The following is a 22,492-nucleotide window of genomic DNA, read 5'->3' on the forward strand; positions in this document are numbered from 1 at the left end:
AGGGCCGGGCGGGGGTAAAGCGCGGAGCCGGAGCGGCGGGGAGGGGATGGAATGGAGGTGTGCCGGCGGCGCGCCGTTCTGTGGGGCGAGATGGGGCAGGGACAAAGGGTCCGAGACCTCTTTGGGCCGACGAACCGTGTGTGGAAAGCAGCCTGACTCGCAGGAGAGGTGCGTGTGCGCACGCACACCGTGTCCAAGTGCTGCTCCGTCTTTCTAACGGCTTTATTGCTTACAGTCTGCGTAAAGCATTGTATTGCATCATACATCGCCGTTCTTAGTTATCTCTACAATACCGTGTAGATCTTATTTAAATCAATGGGTAAATACATTGGTTATCATTGGGTAAATACGTTCAGTGACCAAATGGGATCGATTTGCAGTAGATCATTGTAACTGCATCTCCCTGCTGGCCACAACTATTCTTTAGACATCTAGAAGATGTGGTTATATAGAAATACTGTCTTTAAAGTAATTAATTATAATAAGAAAGCCTCTGGTTTTACCAGGATGACAATAGCTCCTTACATGAGGAATACTTTTTTTTTCCAGCTGTGTAAGTACTGCCTGCTCATGGCTTTGGTCTGTAGCTCATGGCTTTGGTCTGTAGCACAAAGTTGATATCCACAATCAGCCTTGAGTGCAATCAGTAGTGCCTGACCCTTTTGTTGCTGTGGTGTTAAATCATTTCCTTGAATGGTGTAAAGCTTTGGTGAGAATTTATTACACAGGTGCAGTGCCTGCCCTCTGCACTCACTGCTTTAGTAGAAGTGATGCTTGACTTATAGTTTCACAGTTCATGCAACACTTAGAGTTTTGATTAAAACAGGGGGAGGGAGTAAAAGATCTCCTGGCATGTGCATTTGCACTTGACTATTTTCTGTGTTTCTTGGTAGTGCATTTCTTTCGCTATTAGAGTCCCTTGGTGCATTGCTATGTTAAGTGTGTGTGTATGCAGAATTTACTATGTCACTTTTGTTACACTTTCATTTAATGCAGAATTTACTATGTCACTTTTGTTACACTTTCATTTAATAGTGTCCAGCTTATCTTCCTCCCAAGTCGGCAGTCACTTTTGCAAGGAGACCTTCAGGATGTGGACGTAGGTTACTGTGAGTGACTGTTTTCTCTGAGCTTCTGGCACTCCTGTGAGCAAAACATTGGACAATGTTATAAGCAGTGGTGACAGATTTAGCCATATACATAACATCAGCTCTTTGTTTACAAAGCTAGTCATATTCTCTTTCTCCTTCTGACTTACACGTACCTTCAAACCATAGAAAGGCATTTTGTGGTAGATTTCCTGTTCTAAGCAGCTGAACTCTTCTTGTACTGAACTCAGTGTGTACTGGAACAGGTTGCCCAGGGAGGTTGTGGATGCCCCATCCCTGGAGGCATTCAAGGCCAGGCTGGATGTGGCTCTGGGCAGCCTGGTCTGGTGGTTGGCGACCCTGCGCATGGCAGGGGGGTTGAAACTATTTGATCATTGTGGTCCTTTTCAACCCAGGCCGTTCTATGATTCTATTCCTGGGAACATCTGTGGAAGTTTTAGCCTATTTTCTTATTGTTTCTTGCTTGCATTTAGTCTAATTATTCTTTTCTTATCATGTCTTAGAGTCTCTGGATAGTTTCCTTGGAATGCAAGTGTATATCAGATGGCAACATGGGAATTAGCATAGAGAAAGAAACAGACAAAGCAGGGAAGACATCTTTTTGTGTTCTTGACAACTCCTAGTCTGAGGCCTCTTTTGTAAGAGTAGAGAAACTCCTGACAGAGGAAGAACACTGAGAAATGCCAGGATTTTGGACAACTCTTGGGGCAGCATACAATCTCAACAGAGCTGCTGTAAAGAAAATATGTGAGAGTGTGGGCTCGGAGCCTACTGCACTTCTACCTCTGTCTCATACCTTTAGTATTTTCTTTCTTCTCCTCCTTTTCTTTTCTGTCCACTGAGGTACCAAGACACAGTATGACTCAACATCTCTTCTGTTCACCCATGGTAGAAGTTAAGGTTTCTGTTTCAGTGTGACTCGTGTTGGAACAGCCAGCACCTTACAATAATTTCTGTTGTGATACTGCTCTGTAAAGTCCTCCAGTGTGGAAACAGCTCATAGAATCACAGAGTATCCTGGCTCCACACGCAAACTACAGAAAGCTCAAACCCTGTGTCTAAAAGCACTGTCCAAATACTTTAAGTCCAGCAGCTTGGGGCTTTGCTCTCTGCCCTGAGGAGCCTGTTCTGTGCCCAACCACCCTCTGGTGAAGAACTCTCCCCTGACACAGCTGCATGCTGTTTCTTGGGTCCCGTTGCTGTAACCAGAGAAGAACTAATGAGAGTTACTTGTTTCTTTTGTTTCACTAAAATTACCTAGAAAAGATGGACAATTTTCCTAGGTAAAGATGAATACAATGTTACTTGAGCGAAGATCAGACAGAGAGAGGCTGAGACAGCTTTGTGGCAGCGGGTTTACTGATATATGTTATGGGTATGAGGGTCCTGCCGGCTCCACAAGCTGTGCATGGGAAAAGTTTCATTGATATTGCACATAGGTATGAAAATGATAACCTGTTTACTAGATACAGTGTTTTTTAAATCTTTGAAATTTGTGTGTCTGCATCAGTTAAATTGAAAAAGCAAACTACCTGACTATGCCACCCTATTGGTGTGCTTCCCTGCACCTGTCAACTGTACAGCACTTTAGTATTTTCTTGTAATGCCCTTGACACCTGCCTGGTAATCTTTATACTTTTCCATTCCAATTATGCTTACTATTTCTCTTTACACATACAGTGCAAAAGGCGTCATACAACAGCAGGATAACTCACTTTGCTAGATCGCTCGTGTTCATGAGGCATTTCCAGTATGATCTTTCAGTTGGTTGGGAGCATGCTGAAAGCTGTCCTCTTCCTGCTCAATAGTCAAGTCTTTGCTGGGCCTGGTAGGTGCCTGGCATGCTGGTATTCTAAGCCAAAGTGGCTGGAAGTACCATAGTTCCTTGAGTATTACATTTGAGGTTGCTGTCACCTAATGCAAGTGTACCAACCTGGGGAAAAGGCTCTTTGTTACAGCTTTCAAAAAATTCCTACATTCCTGAAAGTGAGTATTGATCACAATTCTTATATCAAAGAAATGTTGCCATCAATGTTCTAACAAATGCATAATCAGGAAGGAAGAGCTCCTTTGCATTTTCCATGCTCAAACAGAATGGGGAGCGCGTCACCTGTTCCACATCACGGTTATGTCCAGTGTTATTTACTGCACGTTTTTCAAGTCATAGCTCTGTCCATTGGGCTCAAATATATCAATGACCACTGGCTGCGTTATAAATTTTGCCACATCAAACAGATGATGGTTCACTGAAAGGTATTTATGAGCTTCTGAAGACCACTGATACTTATCAAATAGCTCTGAAGGAAAACGAGCACAAGGAAGCTATCACTGCCCTGGGAAAACAGTGTTTTTCATGCAGAAATTCAAGAGCCATCTCTGTGATTGGATAATAATGAGTGATGGTCACTTTACTGGTCAGAAGAATTCCTACACCACCCAGAGATTCTCATTCACTGTCTGCAAGTCTTCTTCTGCTCAAGTTTTTACGTTTGTTCCAATTCAGTTCTTACTTCTTAACTTCAATCCTTACATCTGTTCTGCTTTACAGTCAGTTGCTCTTCTAGTGGAAATGCTAGAAATATGAGGGAAAAGGGGGCAGAACTCATGAGACACAGAAGTGCCCCTGATATACTTGGCACGTATTTGCCTGCCAGCAGTGTGCAAATCAAAAATTGCTTTAATGTAGAGCAAATTATGGAAAAAAATGTTTTATTCATGCCATGTTGTTTTATTGAAGATTATAAGGTAGGGTAGAGGAAACTTGATGATAAGTTACTTGAGATGAGGTTTTTCACAACCCAAAGAGAGATTCGTTTGCTTGGACAAATTTGTTTCTTGATTTCTTTTAATTTTTGAATATATAAATTTAAAATGTTTATTAGAACTATCTAAATTTATGCATCATTATTCCAGTGGGAGGACTGTGTCAGAACTTCATTGTTTTGATAGTAACTGCCACCTACTTTCTGATTCAAAATTCATTCATGGCTTCTTTATAGTTGCACTTTTTCTAATGTTATCCATTAACATGTACCGTTCTTTTACATCTCCTGAATTTATCTCTCAACGTATTCATAGAAAGCAATCCTATTTTGGCTAAGGATTTTGCTTAACTGACTAATCCAATATATTTAGTCTCCTTTTACAGAATGTGTTTTCTTGTTATTCACTGCTTCAAGCTTGAATTCGTCTTTCTACCCATGAGCCTGCAGTGTGATATTCAGTGTTCTTCATGGGGTCTTGTAGAACTGTAGGTACTTGTTTCTACTGGGAATGCTTTGATTCTTGCATCGTAGGCCTACAGGCAACTTTTTCAAGTGTTCATACTGTTGATTCAGTTATAATGCTACTCATGTTTCTACTTTAATCATCAGCTTCCACATTACTGGAGCAATTGTTTGTATTAGTCATTGTATGTAAGATCTTGCTGTTGTCTACTGTTAATTTGTGTGCCATTATCACTCAAGGTACCCCCTCAAGATCATCCAGGTCTTTATGTATGATGTTTCTACATGTGCTTTTCTACACGTGATGTTACTTGGTGTTACCAGAACATTTCATTAGCATTCTCTTGGTATGAAGATGAAGCTTTGATCAAAGTCTGATCCTGGAGGAGCTCCATTTGTAACTGTCTGACCTGATGGTTTTCTATTCCACACAACCCACTGTTATCTTTGTCATTTGTGTATTTAGTTCATTTTGTATCTTAACTGATATGGCATGGTACTGAGAGCCCATTCCCCACAAGGCATAGTATCAAAAGTCCATATAGACTTCCTCAATTTCCATTATTTAGAAAACGAGCTGTCTCATCAAAGGATTTGATGCCGTCTACCTCTGGTGAACTCATGTGGTATCTTTGCTGTTGATCTGTTCTCTTCTTTGCCTTTGAATTTTGCAAGGAAGATTAATTATGTGCAGTAGCATGCTGGCTTTTGATCAGATTCATAGAACTGACATACTGCTTTTTTCTTCTTGGCAGCGTGTCTGCTGTTTTCCACTTGCAAGTTTATAGATTTATTAAAAAATCTTTTCTGCCGGATCTTTGATCTAATGTGCCCATTCTTTCAGAACACTGCGATGAAGGTGATCCAAATACTATTCCGTAAGTGCACTTTCAGCTCGTAGTCCTGCTTGCAGCTAAGTCATTTGTCCTATATTTTAACGAGCTTGTGCAATATTGTTTTGTGTTTGGGTCGTTGTTAAAGCTATGCTCACGAAGTCACAGGATGGCTCAGAAAGGGACTTTGACTTCCTAAACACAGTGATTTTTGTCACTTGGCAGGGTTAGAAATGCATTTTTTTTTTTTAAATCTCTAATGTTATAAGTTATGAAAAAGGGACTGGCCTCATAACCTCAGTGGTAGTGTCTATAGTGCTCCCTCAGCAGGATTATTTTCACTGAATATCTTCTTTACACTTATGTAGAGGTTTGTGAGTGGAACTGTAAGCAAGATCGTGAAACTGACTTGACTATAAACTAGGTGGCTAAGAAAGACGGGAGGGAAAAAATACCTTGATGTTATTTTTTCAATCAGATTGTTTCATGTTTTATCTCGCCACTTGGCTGTATAAATATTACCATTAGTGTTCTGGAATGGTACTGCACCTTTCATCTGCACCCGCTGCTAATGTCAGGTTAAATTGGCCGTGTAACTGCAGCCTGGAGCGATCCCTCTGCTGCAAGTCGTGCACTGTAGAGGCACCTGAGCCAGTGGCAAGTGGACTAATTCAGTTGTTTTGCTTCTCAGCAGTCTACTGTGAGGAAAGGGAGGATAGACTGTGCTCTCTTTTCATCACATCGCTGGGAGGAGGCAGGTGGTAGCAAAGTGAAAACAGAAGAAACTACCAGCTTAAATCTATGTAAGAAACCTTCTGGTGATGGTGGGTGCCAAGTATACTCATCAGGCATTTTTGAATAACGTTAATGCTTTATCTAAGCAGGCAGAGGAAGGTATTGTATTGTGGTGTGCAAACCCATATTGCCATTATTATTCCTAACAGCAGATTTGAAGACAAAAGTACATGCTGATTCACAGTAATTTATTTTTTAGAACTCTTGGTCCAAAAATTTGGAATCTTCTGTGCTAATTACTCCAGGGTCATTTTTACAGGAGAGTTAATACTGTAGTACTGTTCCCACCATTTTGTCATGAACCAACTTCCTTGAGACACCCAAAGTATAAAATCTATCACTGTGCTCGGTTGGATGGGGCCAACCAAGGAACATTCTATTGCTTTACCAGTCAGATGCATTAACTTCATGAATTTCATTGTGTGTGTAAATGAAAGTAAAAAACTGTTAGCGTTAGTAACCAATATAAAAGCAACTATGAGTTTCATGTGACAGCTCAGTGTGGTGGCTTGTGCAGTCAGTGACTTCCCACCCAAGGCTCCAGGTCTGTGGCAGGCCTCTTTCTCTGTCTTCCAGGGAGGATACGTTTACCTCTTCTGCCTTCAGTTTTTCAGTTATTATTAATTTCTGTCTTTGACAGAGAGGTCAGCTTTTGTATTCACGAGTCCATTTTTGATTGGGTAAATAGCAGTGGGAGCTTTGGATTAATGAGATTCAGAGCTTTCCTAGCATGTAAGACTACTCCATAAGACTTTTCCATTATGGCAGCAATGTGCCACCTCCTGCTGAAAATGCAAAGGAAAGAGCTTTCCCATTCCACAAGTTCAGTGACATGGAACTGTGCATGGATTATGAAGCTCTTCAGAATGCAGAAGTGCAATTAGAGATATACCGTGCATCAGAAAATATCCAGGAATACATTATGGCTTCAAAGTAGTTCTCGGAAACTGTTTCTAAATCACATGGTGGTGTAGCATTGAAGAGACCAAAGCCTGCCTACTGTGGCGGTGAAAATAGAATAGAAAATGTAAATGATTCTTTCACTGTCGAAGTCAGTCTAATATTAGCCCTGCCAGTGACTGGCTGCTCGTCAGTCGGATGAAAGGAGGAGGTAGCTGCCAGCCAGGAGAATAAGACCAAGGCTTTTAAATACTGTTGTTTGGGAAATCTTATTAATGACTTCATGTAAGATCGATGTGCAGTAATTCTTTCAGGCAGTATCTTTTTAAAAGCCTTTAGCAATCTGTCATCCTCGCCTCCCTCCCCCCCCAGTTATAAAGCCACATTAGTCAGGAGAAATTGCACAGTCCTGGGAAGTTTCAAACTGCATCAGCTGATGCTGTCAGGAAAATGCTACTGTGCAGGAGCACAGGTGTGATTGCATTGACTGCTACTCTTCATCCTCGGCTCGGGTCATCCTGGAGGGACGAGTGGAACGAAACGGGGAGGTGGGCGAGATTCTGTCGGATGCGTGGGAACAGTACAGGAGAGAAAAATGGAATGCCCTCGTCCAGGAGACAAAGATCGCGCTGTCTGTAAGTGCTAGCTCAACTTTTCCAAGTTATGTTTTGAGAGAGAGGGAGAGATTTCGATACGGTTTATTTGGTTGGGAGCTTTGCCACCTGTTAAGCTCATCTGTTAGGCTTTGTAGATAAGCAAAATCTTTTTCAAACCGAGAATTCAGAGCTTGTTGTCTGTTTGGAGGTTGTTTGATGGTGTTCCTGGACCACTCAGCTTTGGAAAATATTTCTGTATTTTAAGAAGAGATCTTTAAACCCTTTATTTTGTGCAATCACATTAAATGTTACTTTTAAGGTTATTCTGCTGCATTAGCTATGGTTGGAAGCTGGAGCAAGGGGTTACTAGGTAGTAAATTTTATCTTAGTAAAGGATTTGGGGTGTGGGAAGACCCCATCTCTAATGGAGAAATCTCTAACGGAGAAATCCTGAGTCATTTAGTTCACGATGCATCAGCAAAAATAATTTGGGTGTGGCTTTCATATTCAGCTGCTATTGTAACAAAACCATGACAGCTAACAACATTCTGTTATTTGTGATTACAAAAGTTTTTTCTCAGAATATGCATAAAATGCACATATTGAAGCGCAGTATTTGTGTTTGCTGCAATAGATAAAAGATATTTGAGAAAATATCAATAAGAAATCAGCTCTCTTCTGCAACTAAGAAATCCCCTATGATAATAACCTTCCCATCATGTAGCAGTATACAGCATTGTGTGTTTGATTTTTTTGTTAATGTTTGACTCACTTTTGGTATTTATTTTTGGTGTAGGCTTAGAGTTGTGAACAAGATGATTGATCTTTGGTTCAGTGTAGGAGCTGGATTTTTTTCTAAGTCAGTGCTGTGTGCAAAGTGCTTTGAAATAAGGCTTGGAAAAGGGGTAAAGAACAGAATCTTGGGATTAGATTGAGACTCAACTGCTTTCAACGGTCAAAAATTACAGTTGTCATTAAACATAAGTATTTGAGTGAAATGTAAAATATGTAGGCTGAGAGAGCTGTGAATAAGGAGGAAAGGGAATTTTTTTTCTTGATTCTGGACATGAGAGCTAATATAAACCTACAGTATATTATAAATTTCTGTTTACAGTTGGATGTCTTTGCAGTGTGACATGGTAGTGAATTAGAAAAGTTATACAGAAATAAGCAGGAGTTTTTGTTGTTCCTGTTGTTCCCAGAAAACCCAACTTCTTAAAATCTGGGAAAGCTTGTTCCTATTTCAGTGCGTCAACCATATGAGGCAAGCTGTTTCACTTATTAACCAGATTCTCCTCGTCAAGTCTGTTAGAAGTGCACGAAAGAATAATGACTTCTTGATTATTGGCTGTCCTGGAGCTGTTCTCCGTTTTGAGAATGTTTTTGACAAGTAGCATAATAAAATGATGTCCTGATTGTAAATGTAACACCTCTCTCTTGTATCTAGGTGATCTCAGAAAGTGAATTAGAAGACACACCTTTGAAGAAACTTCAGAAATAAATACAACATATTGCTGAAAAACCCTATCTTGGTATCCTCACTTGCTTTAGATTGTGGGGGTCCAACTTGTTGGCTTGTCTGGGCCACACTGAGTGAAGAGTGATTGGCATAGGCTGTGTATAAGATACATAATTCATGTACTTATCATAACAAAACCTTTTTTTTTTTAATCCATTATCAGTGTGTGGCAGGCATGAGAGACAGAGTTAGCCCTCATGCTCTTCCCTCCACAGTGTTCAGTTGTTGCCTACACGGTCTGCACTCAAGCTATACACCATCAGTGTGTGCAAAGTATCACTAAAAAAATCACATAATAATGTTAAAGCTGATGGTATTTGGGGGGCTCATGCCCTGAACTGTCCCAGGGCTGCGTGTGGCCTGTGGGCTCTAGGTTGGACGTGTTTGGTTTAGATGGCATTTCCTGTCAGTAACTGGTGCTATGATGGTGATAGAACAGGCTGAATGATGACTGTGTCATTCTAATAGAGGCAACTAGAAATTAAGAAATGAAACTGACAGTCAAGCATAAGCAATACTAACTATTCTAATAGCATCCAGTTTGAGCGGTTGAATGTGAAGTTAAAGATTGAAAATACACAGAAATAGATTCCTTTAGGATAATATGGTTCTGTATTAATAGTAAAATGAAATTTCATATTTTACATTTTCCATTCAAATCATCTACCAAAACAATGTTGCTATCCCTTTACCTGACCTTCTAACAGTTTTCTTTCAAGACTAACTTATATTTTTTTTGTACCCCAGCCTACCACTCATTGCAAGGATACGTTTCTGTTATGTCCAGAATTTCTCAAACTGAAACTGTAGCACCTATAATATGTGGATAAACGTCAAAATCGACTGGGAGGTTGTTTATTTTAATTCTTATTTTTTAATATTGGACTGTTGAAAAAAGAATTCATGAATATTAAGAAAGAAAATTAGGAGGCAAAAAAGCAGATTCTGTGAATTCAAAGCTATGATTTATCAGGCATCATACATATTAGGATATTAAAGCATTGGTTTTTAAATCTTCATGAGGATTGTGAGTATTAATTATAATGTTTCTGTTGCTAGTCTTGAAACATAAGTATGTAGCGTAGCATATTTTAATGCTATCATATTGCAAGGAAATGCTTGCATAGTAATTCTTTGACTGCATTGGTTGAAGAAATCTTCAGTGAGTTATACAGACTGCAGAGCTTTGCAAGTGAGAGGCTTGTCAGTAACACTTAAAATCAGACAGTATCTAGGACATTAAATATGATGTCAATAAATAGTTTGTGTGTTTATGTTAGTGTAGGCTAACGCATTACGTAGGTGATATTTCTAATAAAAGAAAAGGTGTAAACCTCAAATTTTATGAATGAACAAACTGTGAAGCTGAGTGGGCTACGCAAGAGAGCTCACTCGTAATGGAAGATTTTTATGATCGGTTTGTTAAAGTTCTTCGTAATCTAATTTCAAAGAGGCTTCAAACACTTCTTAGTTCTTTCTGTACCCACATCTCATGTAGTATAATGGATTTAGAAAAAGGAAAAATGGTATTTTTACTTAGAGCATAGGGCATAGTGCTTCTTCATTTAAGTTAATAAAAAATGAGATTTTACAGTGTGGACTGTAAATTTAGCTAATAGTCTCTTAAGAAAAATAGGGGAGAGGAATTATGTGGCCGGAGGAGGTGTACTAGAAGAGGGTTGCCAAAGCCCAAGTTCTTCCTGAGAAACTCAGAGAACATTGCACATTTACTTGAAGGAATATGTGATAAACATTCAAGTTAAATTTTAATCAATTATAATTTGCCAATTCAGTAATCAAAAAAGTCAAACTATAAGGGGGGCATTTAAAAAGCCTTTGAAAAGTTTATCAGAAGGATTTTATGTAAAACCTAGTAAGGTGCTGTATTCTACCTTGATTACAAGAACAAATGAAATCGTCACAACTACTAACATTTCATTAACATTTGAAGAGGTGTTTGATTTGTTTTGTTTTGATATTTACTATTTCTGTGCAATAGAAATTATACTGATTAAGATAACTGTGTGGTTTTAATGTTGTGTAAAAATAAGAGAGAAGAGCCAGGCATTCTTAGGTTTATGCAATAATTCACTTACTAAATATAGCATTCAGGATTTTAGCTGATTCTCTATGGTTTTAGTTTTAGGTTTTGGTTTTAGTGGACAGAGTCTCTCTTGCTGCATGTCTCTTCCTCTGCCTTCTTTTATACATTCCTGTGGGGAAATGGAACCAATCTAAACAGCTTTACACTGTTTTTCTTGATCAGCTTTTAAGAAAATGATCTCATAGTGTATCATTCCCTCCTGTGCCCTGAAGATTTAAAGTGATCTTACACAATCAGAATTAAAAAAACTCTCTTTTTTCATCTCCTGGAATGCTGACAGATTACTTTTTTCATACTGAATATTTGCTCTGTGGTGGTTTTGGATCATTAGCAAAAACATAGTTTGCATTTCCTTTAAGTTGGTTGGTGCTTGCTTGAATCCCTTGTAACAACAAGCTATCAGCTGTGTGGCCTTTCTGCAGTGACCCAGAAGGAGAAGTAATTTTACCTTATTTCCACAACAGAGAGCTGTTAATATCGCCAGCATCTCTAGCATTATTTGGTGAGCTGAACGGTTTCTGTCTACCTTGCCCTGCAAGGGAGAAAGTAGAACACAGAAGGTATGTCCTAAGATAGTAGTGGAAAAACTCCTTTGGATATGTATTTTGACAGCTGTCTGTATTGAGGTGAGTATCAATAAAGAGAAGAATAGTCTTGTGTCTTGCTTGTGACAGGTGTGATTGAGATGATTGTCATCACTGAAGACAGCAAAAAAAAGCAGGATTTCCAGATTACTGAGGTGAAATAGTCTTTAAACTTCTTGGTTTGTTTTCATGCCAAAACAGTATTTGAGGTGCAGTCTCACTGGCGCTGTGTACAAGGGCACTGTCACTTCCTAGTCTTGTTGTCCTTACTATTTCTGATGCAGGCCAGGATGCCATTGGCCTTCTTGGCCACCTGGGCACACTGCTGGTTCACGTTCAGCCAGCTGTCAGCTAACGCCCTCAGGCCCTTTTCTGCTGGGCACCCACACTGCTGCATGACCCACGTGTAGCACTCAGTACCAAGCCTTGTTGGATGCCGTGAGGCCAGACTGAACTCCATTCACTGTGACTCTGAGCCCAGCCATCAGCCAGATGAACTGACTCATAGAACCATGAGCAGCCAATTTCTCCAGGAGAGTACTGTGGGAAGCAATATGAAATGTGTTACTAAAATTGAAGTATCCATAGTCTTTACCTCATCTAAGTGTCATAGAGGTAGATCAGGCTAGTCAGGCAGGACCTGTCCTTTGTAAATCCATGCTGGCTTCACATCATTTGTTTGTCTTATATACACTGAGTGATGGCACTCCAGATGACCTTCTCAATTACCTTCTCGGGTACCAAGGTCAGACCAATAGGCCTGTAATTCCTGGAGTTTTGTCTACACCCGTTTGTCTAAACTTGAAATGCTCTTGCCAATTCTGTCTGAAATATTCATGCTACCCTGAGAGCCTCCGGTGTGTGCAGGTTTGAGTTGTTCAGGTGTGCTGGCAGTGTGCTGCCTACTTTGTGGAGACCATTTTAAGAAGGCATGGTTAATACATGTCCATTCCATTTGAAGTTTTGTCCTGGGATAATTTAACATTGCCTTAAATAAAAGAAGTATTCTAGTCTATTATGTTTTCTTTTGGATTTTAATTAAGTAATTTTGGTGAAGAGGCACATTCTACTTTTAGAGAAACATAGCTTCTTTCCTGCCAATCTAGGATTGCATTGTTTAATTAGGGTTGTCTGCACTTGAAAAAGTACTTGATGGTGAAGGAAGGATCCTTGGAAAAATGACAGGAGGTATCGCACTAGAAAAATTCCCACAAGGAAGTGAGTCATTAACGTAGGGCAGAGCTTTGCAGCATCATTGTCATGGGTGAGGGGACTGCCTGCACCTGCACAGAGCTGTAAGCTGGTATGAATGTTTGAGTTTCAGGTTGTGAGTGGACTCTGAATCTGTTGTGAGTAACTCAGGGGGAGTGTGCAAAAGTGTGCATCTGCATGCTTTCAGTAGGTAAGAGTGGTCCAAATAGCACTTTGGTGATGGGTTAAAAATAACCCTGCTAGTAACAAGTTCATTTAGTTAGCTAGAATGGATGATTGCTTCAGTTTTTCTATACAGCAAGCAGTCACTTGAGGTTTGCCCATGTTGGTTCTTGCTCATGGTAGAGACCATTTTCACAGCTTGTTTCTGCAGATCTCCACAACTATTTGCCAGTTACTGTGGAACTGTTACTTCTTACTGTTCTTGTTATCTCCCTGTTAGTAAGTTACAGTTCTTCAGATGTTTTCTGTTCTTCTTACTCAGTTCTTACCTGGTTGCATATTACTGTGGGAAGTTGGTAAAGATTGTCAAAAGTGAACATGAATTTCTAAGCAATGAGACTGAGAGGTTTTCTTAAAAAGAAGTCTCTTTACATCTACTGCGTAGAACTGGAGTCAGTGTAAATATACTCTTCATCAGATATGTAATAAATATTGCTGTATGCATGAATGCTAACAAATAACAGTTATTTAAATTTAGATATGTAGGTAGGGGTGAAAAGAGAATGCAGAACTCTGTATAGGTAAATATTTAAAAATGTAAAAATCCATTCTGTGGTGATCAGAATCTCATGCTTACTGTAAAAGACTTCCACAAGGACTTTTCTTCAAGTAGTGGTCTTGCCAGCAACCTCAAGATCTTGATTTGGGTTGTTGGTGGGTTTTTTTGTTTGTTTGTTTTATTGTACTTTTTTTTATAAATAACTGTGGCACTCAGTTGCCAGAAGTGTAGTGTTCTCAAAGAGAGCAGAAGCCATTTTCTAGATATTTTTTTTCTCATTTGTGTAAAAGACTCCTTAGGTCCCTAATCTGTACTGAGTTTTCATTTACTGAAGTTTGAAACGTGCTCTAGTTTTCAAGTTTGTTTCAGTAGAAGTAACACAATATGCATTGATTCAATGTTTATGAACTTAAGAATACAGCGTCATCAAGTGCTTTGGAGACGCACAAGAATATTTTAAAATATATTGCTAAGTGTGTAGTTTATGTATTGATTACATGTATGTTTTAAGCTAAAGAAATGTAAGGTAACCTGGAAAAAATATGTCTTTGGAAGAAGTTGGTTGGTTGTATGTTTCTCATCGCACTGACTTGTATATTGACTTTTGCAACCTTTTTCATTGCAGTCGAGATAAAACTTGAGGGAGACTGAAAGCAAAGGTTTGACTTGTTTGTTCTTACTGTGACACTGTGGGGTTTTTCCTATTACATACCTCATTGCTGACTGCATTGTTTAACTGTGCTTCATCATGTTATAGTCATATTTTATGGTGAATAGGGAATATCTTCTGCCTTTGGTTTTTGATTTTGGTTTCGGTTTTTTTTTCTTTTTCTTTTTTTTTTTTTTGGTTTGGTTGGTATTCTCAAAATTTTTCCTTTTATTTTTTTTTTAACTCTTTCAGAATTCACCACTCTACGAGTACCTGCAGGATTTGGGACACACTGATTTTGAAGTATGTTCATCTGTGTCACAGAAGGCAAAGCAATGTGCGGTAGAGGAAGGCCAGAGAGAGAGGACTGTGCACACTGCCCAGAAAGTGAGCATTCTCCTTTTTCTTAATATTTAACCTCTCAAAAGAGTGCTGCATTACTTCATAGATAGGCATAATTGGAGAGGATAAAGATGGAATTCTTACTGTAATAATTAAAAAGGAAGTTAATAGTAACAGTTTACATGTGTTGACTGCAAATATGTTTGGGAATATCTGATCTGCCATTGTATTTTGAGGTGTTCTTTGCTTTTATGTGAATTAGGGAAGAAAGATGCTTTGATATTGAATTCTGTAAGAGTTGTAAATGATATTATTTACTGGATGTTATTACTGTGGCTTGGCATGATATTCTATGAATAACACCTGTGTTTTTCTGGAACAAAATATTTATAAGTCCCAACCCTTCTCAATCATTCAGTTCCTAAATGTCACTTCTTATGTAACAAAATACTAAGAAAGCGGATTTCTGGGAAGTAGAAATACCAGAGCCAATCTGAAGGAGAAAGTAGAACAGTGCTTAGGTTCTGGCAATTTTATAACAGTAACAGCTGACAAGGTCCATTGGTTAATAAGCTCAGACTTCTTCTATTATTTGAAATAAAGGCTAATGAATTTTTATGATCATTTTTATATTAAAAGTATTCTTGAGAATTAAGAGCTTGGAGAATACTGAAATATGGTAATGCTGTAAAATATTTTATAGCATTAATTTGGCCACCTAACACATACAATGGTCTACTCATTTCTTGTTTTCCTTATTAAATATAAATGTGATTTACTCTTATTGATAGTATGTAGGCCATGTTGTTCAGCTGATGATCTCTAGTATGGGTGAGGAAATTCCAGTCTTGAGGCAACCAACGTAGAACTCTTTGCTGGTCCTAAAAAAAGCAAGTATGTAGAAAATTTCATAGTCAGACAGTCTGTCTGTCTGACTATCCTCAAATCAGACGTTCACAACCCTTTCCCTCTCTTCTGTAATCTCTGCTGCTTCCCTGCTCCACAATGTTCCACCTTTTTGCTTAGCTGGCAGTGAATTGGGGAGCAGTGTGGCCCTGAGGGGAACAAGTGGCCCTGAGCTCTCCAGAAGGTCTCCGTGCAGGATGTGGTAGATGGGGGGATTATATAGTGAATGAGGTGAGCTGATATTTCTCTTAGGCTTCTCTTTTTTTTTTTTTTTTTTTTTTCAAATAGCTCTTAAGATGCTTCAAGGAATGAGTCGGGTAATAGTCACAATTAGTTAGGCTTTATTTCAGCATAAAATTTTTAGTTTTGAATGTGTCCTTCCTGTTCTTCCTTCATGTCAGATTCAAGCATTTTTATTTCAAGGGCTTTTAATCTGTTCTGCTCTGTGTGAGGTCTTAGGTAGGTAGGCTTCAGAAGTATGTGAATTGATGTGGATAACTCTGTTTTATTTTTCTGATCTGGAGAAGGTGCATGGTTGTTATGAAAAATAAAGTAATGCAACATTTTTATATTCACAACTATGGAAGTCAGTAAAGTAATATGATTCTGTGTTCATATATATAACTTCCACTGAATTTAATGCAAAACTGCTATAGGGTTAAGAACCTTAAAAGTGCAAGGATGTATTGCTTTTAAAAGTCGCAAGGATTCTTGAGGATGTTTGTTTTTTTTCCCTTCGCTCCCCTTCAAGTATTTTACCCTTAATTTTACTGCTCTGGGAGGAAGTACTCTGGTGTTACATCAGCTGTAGAAGTAATTCATCATGGCTTGCTGGGCAACTTGAAAGCAGAGGGCATTTGAAAATGGATTGCACATTTCTTACAAATACTGGGATGACATTCATACTGTCTCATCTCAGTCTAGACAAGGATGCATGATGGGGAAAAAAGGAAGAAACATTTGTGTAATTGGTAGTGATAAAATTTCGTAGGTTCTTACTGTTGTTTGAGTAATTTGGGAACGTCTTTTGTAATCTGATGTCAGAAAGTCTGTTTTTGTCTCCAGTTTTTGGCAGAATGTCTCAAAAGGAGAGAGACAGCTTGCCACATATTTGAAGAAGTACACCAAAATGGGGAGGATCTGGGCCTTTGCCAAAACTTCTCTGTGATGTACAGGCAAATCATTTCAATTCCCATGCAATCATTTCCTCATTTTTAGATTGGACTGTTATCACTTCCCTTCTCTCACTGTTTGCTGATGTAGTCTGCTGACATTATAAAATATCCGGGAAGCAAGTGGTTTCCAATCTCTGAATATGTGAATCCTCCTAATGTGGAGTGATCTTAGTTGAGTTTTTAGTGTACATAAATAACATGAACACAGTTCCATGTTGAACAATGCTTAGTACATGAATATTATTTTCTTTCTGTTGTGAAAAGCAAGCTTACAAATGGCTTAAACTTTAAAAGATATTTTAGAGTTAAATGCAGTACAGAGCAAGCGCATACACAACTAGAGTTTTGGCTTTCTTGGTTATCACAGTCCATCTATTTTTCCTAGGTTTTCTAATGGATCTGAAATACCTTGGTATCTGAAAGAATACTCTTTTCTTTAAAAGGTGGTTTACTTTTTAGGGAGAGCAACCAATTCTGCTTTATTTCTCTATCTTCACCCCATTCTGCTAAATACAGGATTTGTTCTGACTAGAAAAGGAGACAAATAATGTTTCTGAAGAGAGAAATAAAATAATATTTTTTTCTAGGTTGCCAGCTGACCGACAGTGGAAAACTTGTATTAGAAAGGTTGCAGTATTGCTATGTCTTTGAGTTGTTATTGTTTACTCCTCTTGTAAGTCAAGTAGGATCCCTGTTCAGGTATAATCTTTTGACATGCAGCAGTATTTTGGCAAGGTAAAGATCTAGTGTGGGATCTTAGTGGATTGAAAAAACAAGTCTAGGAGATAAGGATGTTTCTAGTGACTGATACTAACATTGTTGTATTTTGCTTTCCTACAAAGCAGTGCATATCGTTCAGGCTTAGTGAGGGATAAAGGTATCAGCTGAATTTGAAGTGCACCTTAATTAGTTTTTCGGTTGGTTAGTTTTGTTTTGTTTCCTTAATCAGACCATGGTCTTAATGAACACTGAAATGAAAAGCTGTAAAGGTACATCAAGACTGCTCTGAGGGCTGAGGGAGTATAGAGAAGTTGTTTAGCATGGTAATTACAGTTGCAGTGCTTCTGGCTACACCAATCTCAGGAGAAAGTTAAAGCCGAAGTTCTGATCTCATGGTCACTTGATATTCAAAAGCACTGTTTAAAGGAAGTATTAGATTTGTTTTCTGGAATTAAACCCAGAATTATTTGTGTAATTCTGCTTGATCTTTAAGGAATATGCTTCTTTCATATACGTTTTTCCTTTCTCATTCATTTTCCTAGACTACTGTGCATATCTGAGTGTCTTAACTGATTTTACTGTCACCTCATCCTGACTCAGATGTGACAGTTATCACTAGAACAAGGCAGGTACTAGAGGCAGATATTTAGCATTCTGTTGAGGCCATACACAGAAATTGGAAAGGAGGGACAGGTGCTTGACTTTGTCTATGACTTCCACCTACATAAGGCCAGCTTGGAGTAGCTGGAAGGTATTACTGCTTAGTATTATCATCTTTCTGAGCTGCACAGAATTGGAAGGCGCCAATATTAGTGATGGTGTTTTAGATACTGCTGAATTGCCATTTCAAGTTCACCTGGCATAGAAGAGAAAGATTTCTAAGAATTTTATTTTAGGATCAAAATGAATGATCCTAAAATGTTTGTTGTTCTATGCTACTTTTTTAATGTTGGACAGTGGATATTTTTAATTCTGCTAATTAAGCTTAGTAATAAGCTTAATAATAATTACTTATTAAGCTTATTAAGAGAATTCATTTGATGACTTGCTTTCTGATTTTGTAAGAATAATGCTCCAGAAGCACTGGCAACATGACCTGACTTGTGTGTTGATGAAAGTTGTTTTACTTGTCAGTAACACTCCCAGTGAGAATGCAAACCGTGAGACACTGTTCCAAGGAACTGAATAATTGAATGTGTTACTGCACTCTACTGGGTCACAGCCCAAGACAGTGGGTTGTCTTGTTTTGTTTTCAAGCACTGACATGCCTGTTGAGCATTTATGCAAGCTCATATTTTTACTTCTAATCTAAAACATGGCGAATAAACCAAACAGTCATGTAACACATCAGTCTGTTTTTTCCAGTAGTCCTACAGTCTAGTTTAGTCAGCTGGTAGCAGTTTAAAACTGTCTTTGGTGCAGATTTAAATGCTTGTGATAAAAACAGAAAAACTTCAGAAGGCCAAGCAGTGGAAAATGATAGGCTCCCAGAGACATCATTTTAAATGAACAGCTCCTTTTGCACTTCACTGTACTAAGACAAGTACTTCAGAACAAAGTATCTGCCTGCTGCTCAGATGTAGAACAAAGTATTTGTCTGCTCTTCAAATGTAGGGCAGTGGCTTTATTTATTTCATCTCAATTTTCCACAAATTCTCATCAGATAATTTTGTTTTGTTTGCACCACTTCACAAGAAGCTCTACCTTGGAAGATAATCTATTGCTTCCGTTTGTGACACCCTTCTCCCCCTCAGACGTATGGCAGTGCCCTTGAGTAGCCTTGAATTCTTTGCCCATACAGCAAAAGTGATTCTTGCTTTTACCAGCATTACTGATAGTAATGATAGAAAATAGTAGGAGAACAGGACTTCTTATTTTTTGATAGCTTGACCTGTGCTGCACTTAAAATTATATTCTGTAACACTTGAAATCCCCGTCTGCATTTATTCTGTAGGTAAGTCGTGTGAATTGCAGGGGTAGCCCCTCTTAACAAGGCATGGTGATAGCTGTGTTCTGGGAAGAAGCATCATTACAAAAGCCATATTGTCAGTTTGTCTAACTACTAGTCTGTTTATTCTTTTTTACACAGGTCTGTAATTCTAACTGTATACTGAAAAGTGTATGCAAGAAAAACTTGAGTTAGGTTACCTAAGTGGATGCAAAAGAGAGTTAATTCAAAAATTGTTCTGTGAATCATAAAGGCTGCAGAGGGACCATTTCTAGTGTTGTTCAAAGCCATTCTGCTCTCTATCAGACTTCTGTCACTGCCTTTCAGAGGACTGCTAAACTGGTTGGTGTGTCTGTTCTAGCTCCTGTACTGGCCTTATGTGAAAAAAATCCCAAGTTAAGCACAGCTCAGTCCTTTTGTTGTTTAATTTTATTCTTCCATTTCCAGCCTAAGAATTGGAAGCATGATGGGGAAGTTTGTGTTCCTCTTATCACACAGCTACTTCAGGAGCGTTTCTGTAGCTTGCATTGGAACAGGGTTGTACCTGGAATCCTGAAGTCAGAAGCTCAGTGTCGGTTCCTCTGGGCAAGTGACCTTTCAGCTGTTTTTACACTTCTCTGTCTTAAAAAAGAGACAGAGAAGAAAAGGAAGAAGCTGATTTAATGCAGATACCATTTATAGACTAAGCTCTTATGATTCTTTTTTTTTTTATTGTTGATGTGGGGTTGTTTGTTGTTGTTTTTGGTTTTTGGTTTTGTTTTTTTTTAAATAGTATGGCACAAAATGTAGGTGCTTCAAAATTCATATTTTCTTGGCCTACATTTCACTTGATTGTACTATTTGTCAGCAGTTTGAAAATTAAATGTAGGGCCTCAGAATTCATGAAATAGTCACAGGTAAATACTTTGAAAAATATTTCCTGACAGCTCAGTCTGAGGAAAGTAGATACAGAATGTCTGTCCAAAACTCTGCCTTTTTCATGAGAAGTCTGGAGAGGGAAGCAGAATCATGCATCTATTTAATTATGATATTTTCATGTATTCTGGAAGACGTGCGAGTAAAATGCGTGGTGACAGAGGCAGGTTCCCCTAACCAGTGTTGTTCAGAGTTACATTTACAGCTCAGATGAAGCTGTAATTATTGTTATTATTGTATTTACTGTTATTATTGTATTTAGATTTCACGGGAGAAGCAACATGGTGAGAAAAGTACCTGATAGCAAGTGCTGGTGTGACAGGCAGTTTCTGAGACAATTCCTGTTAAAATCATGCATCCCTGCTTCTGTTCACTCATCTTTCAGAGTCTTGTCCTCCAAGGAGAGGTTGTTCCTCTCCCAGTCTTCTACTTTTCTTCAGTCTCTGTCAGCTGTTTAAGACTGCTGCTTTTTTTTATCCTTAAGAAGAGAGAAAATCTTTCATACTGAGTTGTTGCCAATCTGAGATCAAACAAATTCTAGCTCTATTTATTTTTAACAGTACAGCATAACAATTCATTACACTGAATAGGTGGGTGAATGAAGCTTTATTTCACAGTCTTGTGTACAGGCAAACTGAGCGGAAGCAGATGTTCCCATACTCTGAAGTTAGGCCAAATAGACTAAGGGAAACTTCCTTGCAGGTACACGTGTCTGATTTAACAAGAAAAGAAATAAAGAAATTGCCTGTCTGTTATTTCTTCTTCTTCTTCTTTTTTTTTAATGGAAATAATTTCTGTTCCTTCCAGCAAAGCATCCTGTCAAAACTAGTTGAGTTCTTCAGAAGTTGGTTTCCCTTTCCACAATATAAGAAAAACGATGACATACTGCACCGATTGGTAAGAGTATTTTTTTTCTTTTTCCTTTTTTATAATTTCCTTTCCTCATCCACAGGTCTTCCCCTCCTTTGTACCTTCTCTTCCAAGCACCATCTTTAGTTTCTGTTGGTTTTTTTTTTTCTTCTTCTAACAGTTTTACTTTCTTTAGGCAATATTGTTTCACGTTTTCAGAGGTAGGATGCATGGCAAATTGGGCACGTGCACAATGAGGGAAAACAGCCAGCAGCCAGCTTGAATATGTTCAAAGTATGGAAGAGATGGTCAGAAATTAAATAAATTCTTGAAAGCTGAAAGGAATTAATTCACGTTAAAACTGCCCCGTTCAGTGGAAGACACTGCAGAAACACTGAGAAAGTCCCTAAGTTGCCACCAGTGACTTGCAGACACAGCTCAAGATGAAAGCCTGTAGAGCATCATTTGATATCACTTCTTAGCTCAGGCATAGCAGCGTGCTTGTGCAACTTCACCGCTCTTAGCCCAGGACAGGACCATGTGTTCTGTTTCTGCACTATTCTCCATAGTGCTTTTGCATTTGGGAAAAGCAAAGTAAACTAACGCACCACCATGGAAATGTTGTGTTAGACTGTTCCGGAATCTAACAGAAGTTTGTTTTTCCTACTGTGATACAAGAATGAATCACTATATGTAACTTAGGGGAAAAAAGAGTTGAGCTATGTGAGAAGTTAGGAGTTTCCATTTCTAAGAGTTCATTTGATTGCTGTCACTTCTCCCTCATCTTGAGAAGGCAAGATCTCTGCAACGTCTTGTTACTGATTGTCCTTTTAATTCCCTTCCTCCTTGTTTCTCTTTGAATCTTTTGGCTTCACAGTTTTTCTAACATTAATTTCTCAAGACGGAAATGCAACCAAAGAATATGGAAAACATGTTTCTTCTGCTGCCTGCTACTTTAGGGTAACAAAATGACACGGGATATTTTGGAGGAGGGCAGTTTCCTCATGAACACAACCCTAAAACTGTGTTTTCCAGTAAATGTAGAGTGCAAGTTGTCTGGATTGATATCAATGTAAAGAATTTAACTAGCTAGTTTGTGAAAGCCTGGGTCTTCATAAATAATCTAATTTGGTCAGAGCAGACTAAAAAGCTTCTGTAACGTGAAATGTCAAACTTCTGTTAACTTTACTCTCCTTTCCTTCCTGTAATCTAGCTAGATGCAAAAATGCCGCATGTTTCAGTTTTGGATTCTTCTACAACATTCTCAATTGGAAGGGTTCTGTACTGATAGTTTGGTGCAGTATTTTGGCATAATTGTGATGCGTTTCTAGATATCGTTACTGTCTAGATCTGATCATAAAGTCAATATGATACACCCTGCAAGGCTG

At 38.6% G+C, this 22,492-nt stretch overlaps 1 protein-coding gene across 1 annotated transcript in view; it reads left to right on the forward strand.

Annotated features, from left to right (window-relative positions):
- Positions 1-46: 46 nt before the first annotated feature.
- Positions 47-22,492, forward strand: part of VEZT (vezatin, adherens junctions transmembrane protein) — a 46,486-nt gene continuing 24,040 nt past the window's right edge. The window contains exons 1-5 of the mRNA XM_031552150.1: positions 47-168; positions 1,036-1,099; positions 7,311-7,499; positions 14,502-14,636; positions 21,063-21,152. Coding sequence (XP_031408010.1) covers positions 47-168; positions 1,036-1,099; positions 7,311-7,499; positions 14,502-14,636; positions 21,063-21,152 — 600 coding nt within the window. The remainder of the gene's footprint in view (positions 169-1,035; positions 1,100-7,310; positions 7,500-14,501; positions 14,637-21,062; positions 21,153-22,492) is intronic.

Source organism: Meleagris gallopavo, chromosome 1, assembly GCF_000146605.3.
Source record: "Meleagris gallopavo isolate NT-WF06-2002-E0010 breed Aviagen turkey brand Nicholas breeding stock chromosome 1, Turkey_5.1, whole genome shotgun sequence".
NCBI lineage: Eukaryota > Metazoa > Chordata > Aves > Galliformes > Phasianidae > Meleagris > Meleagris gallopavo.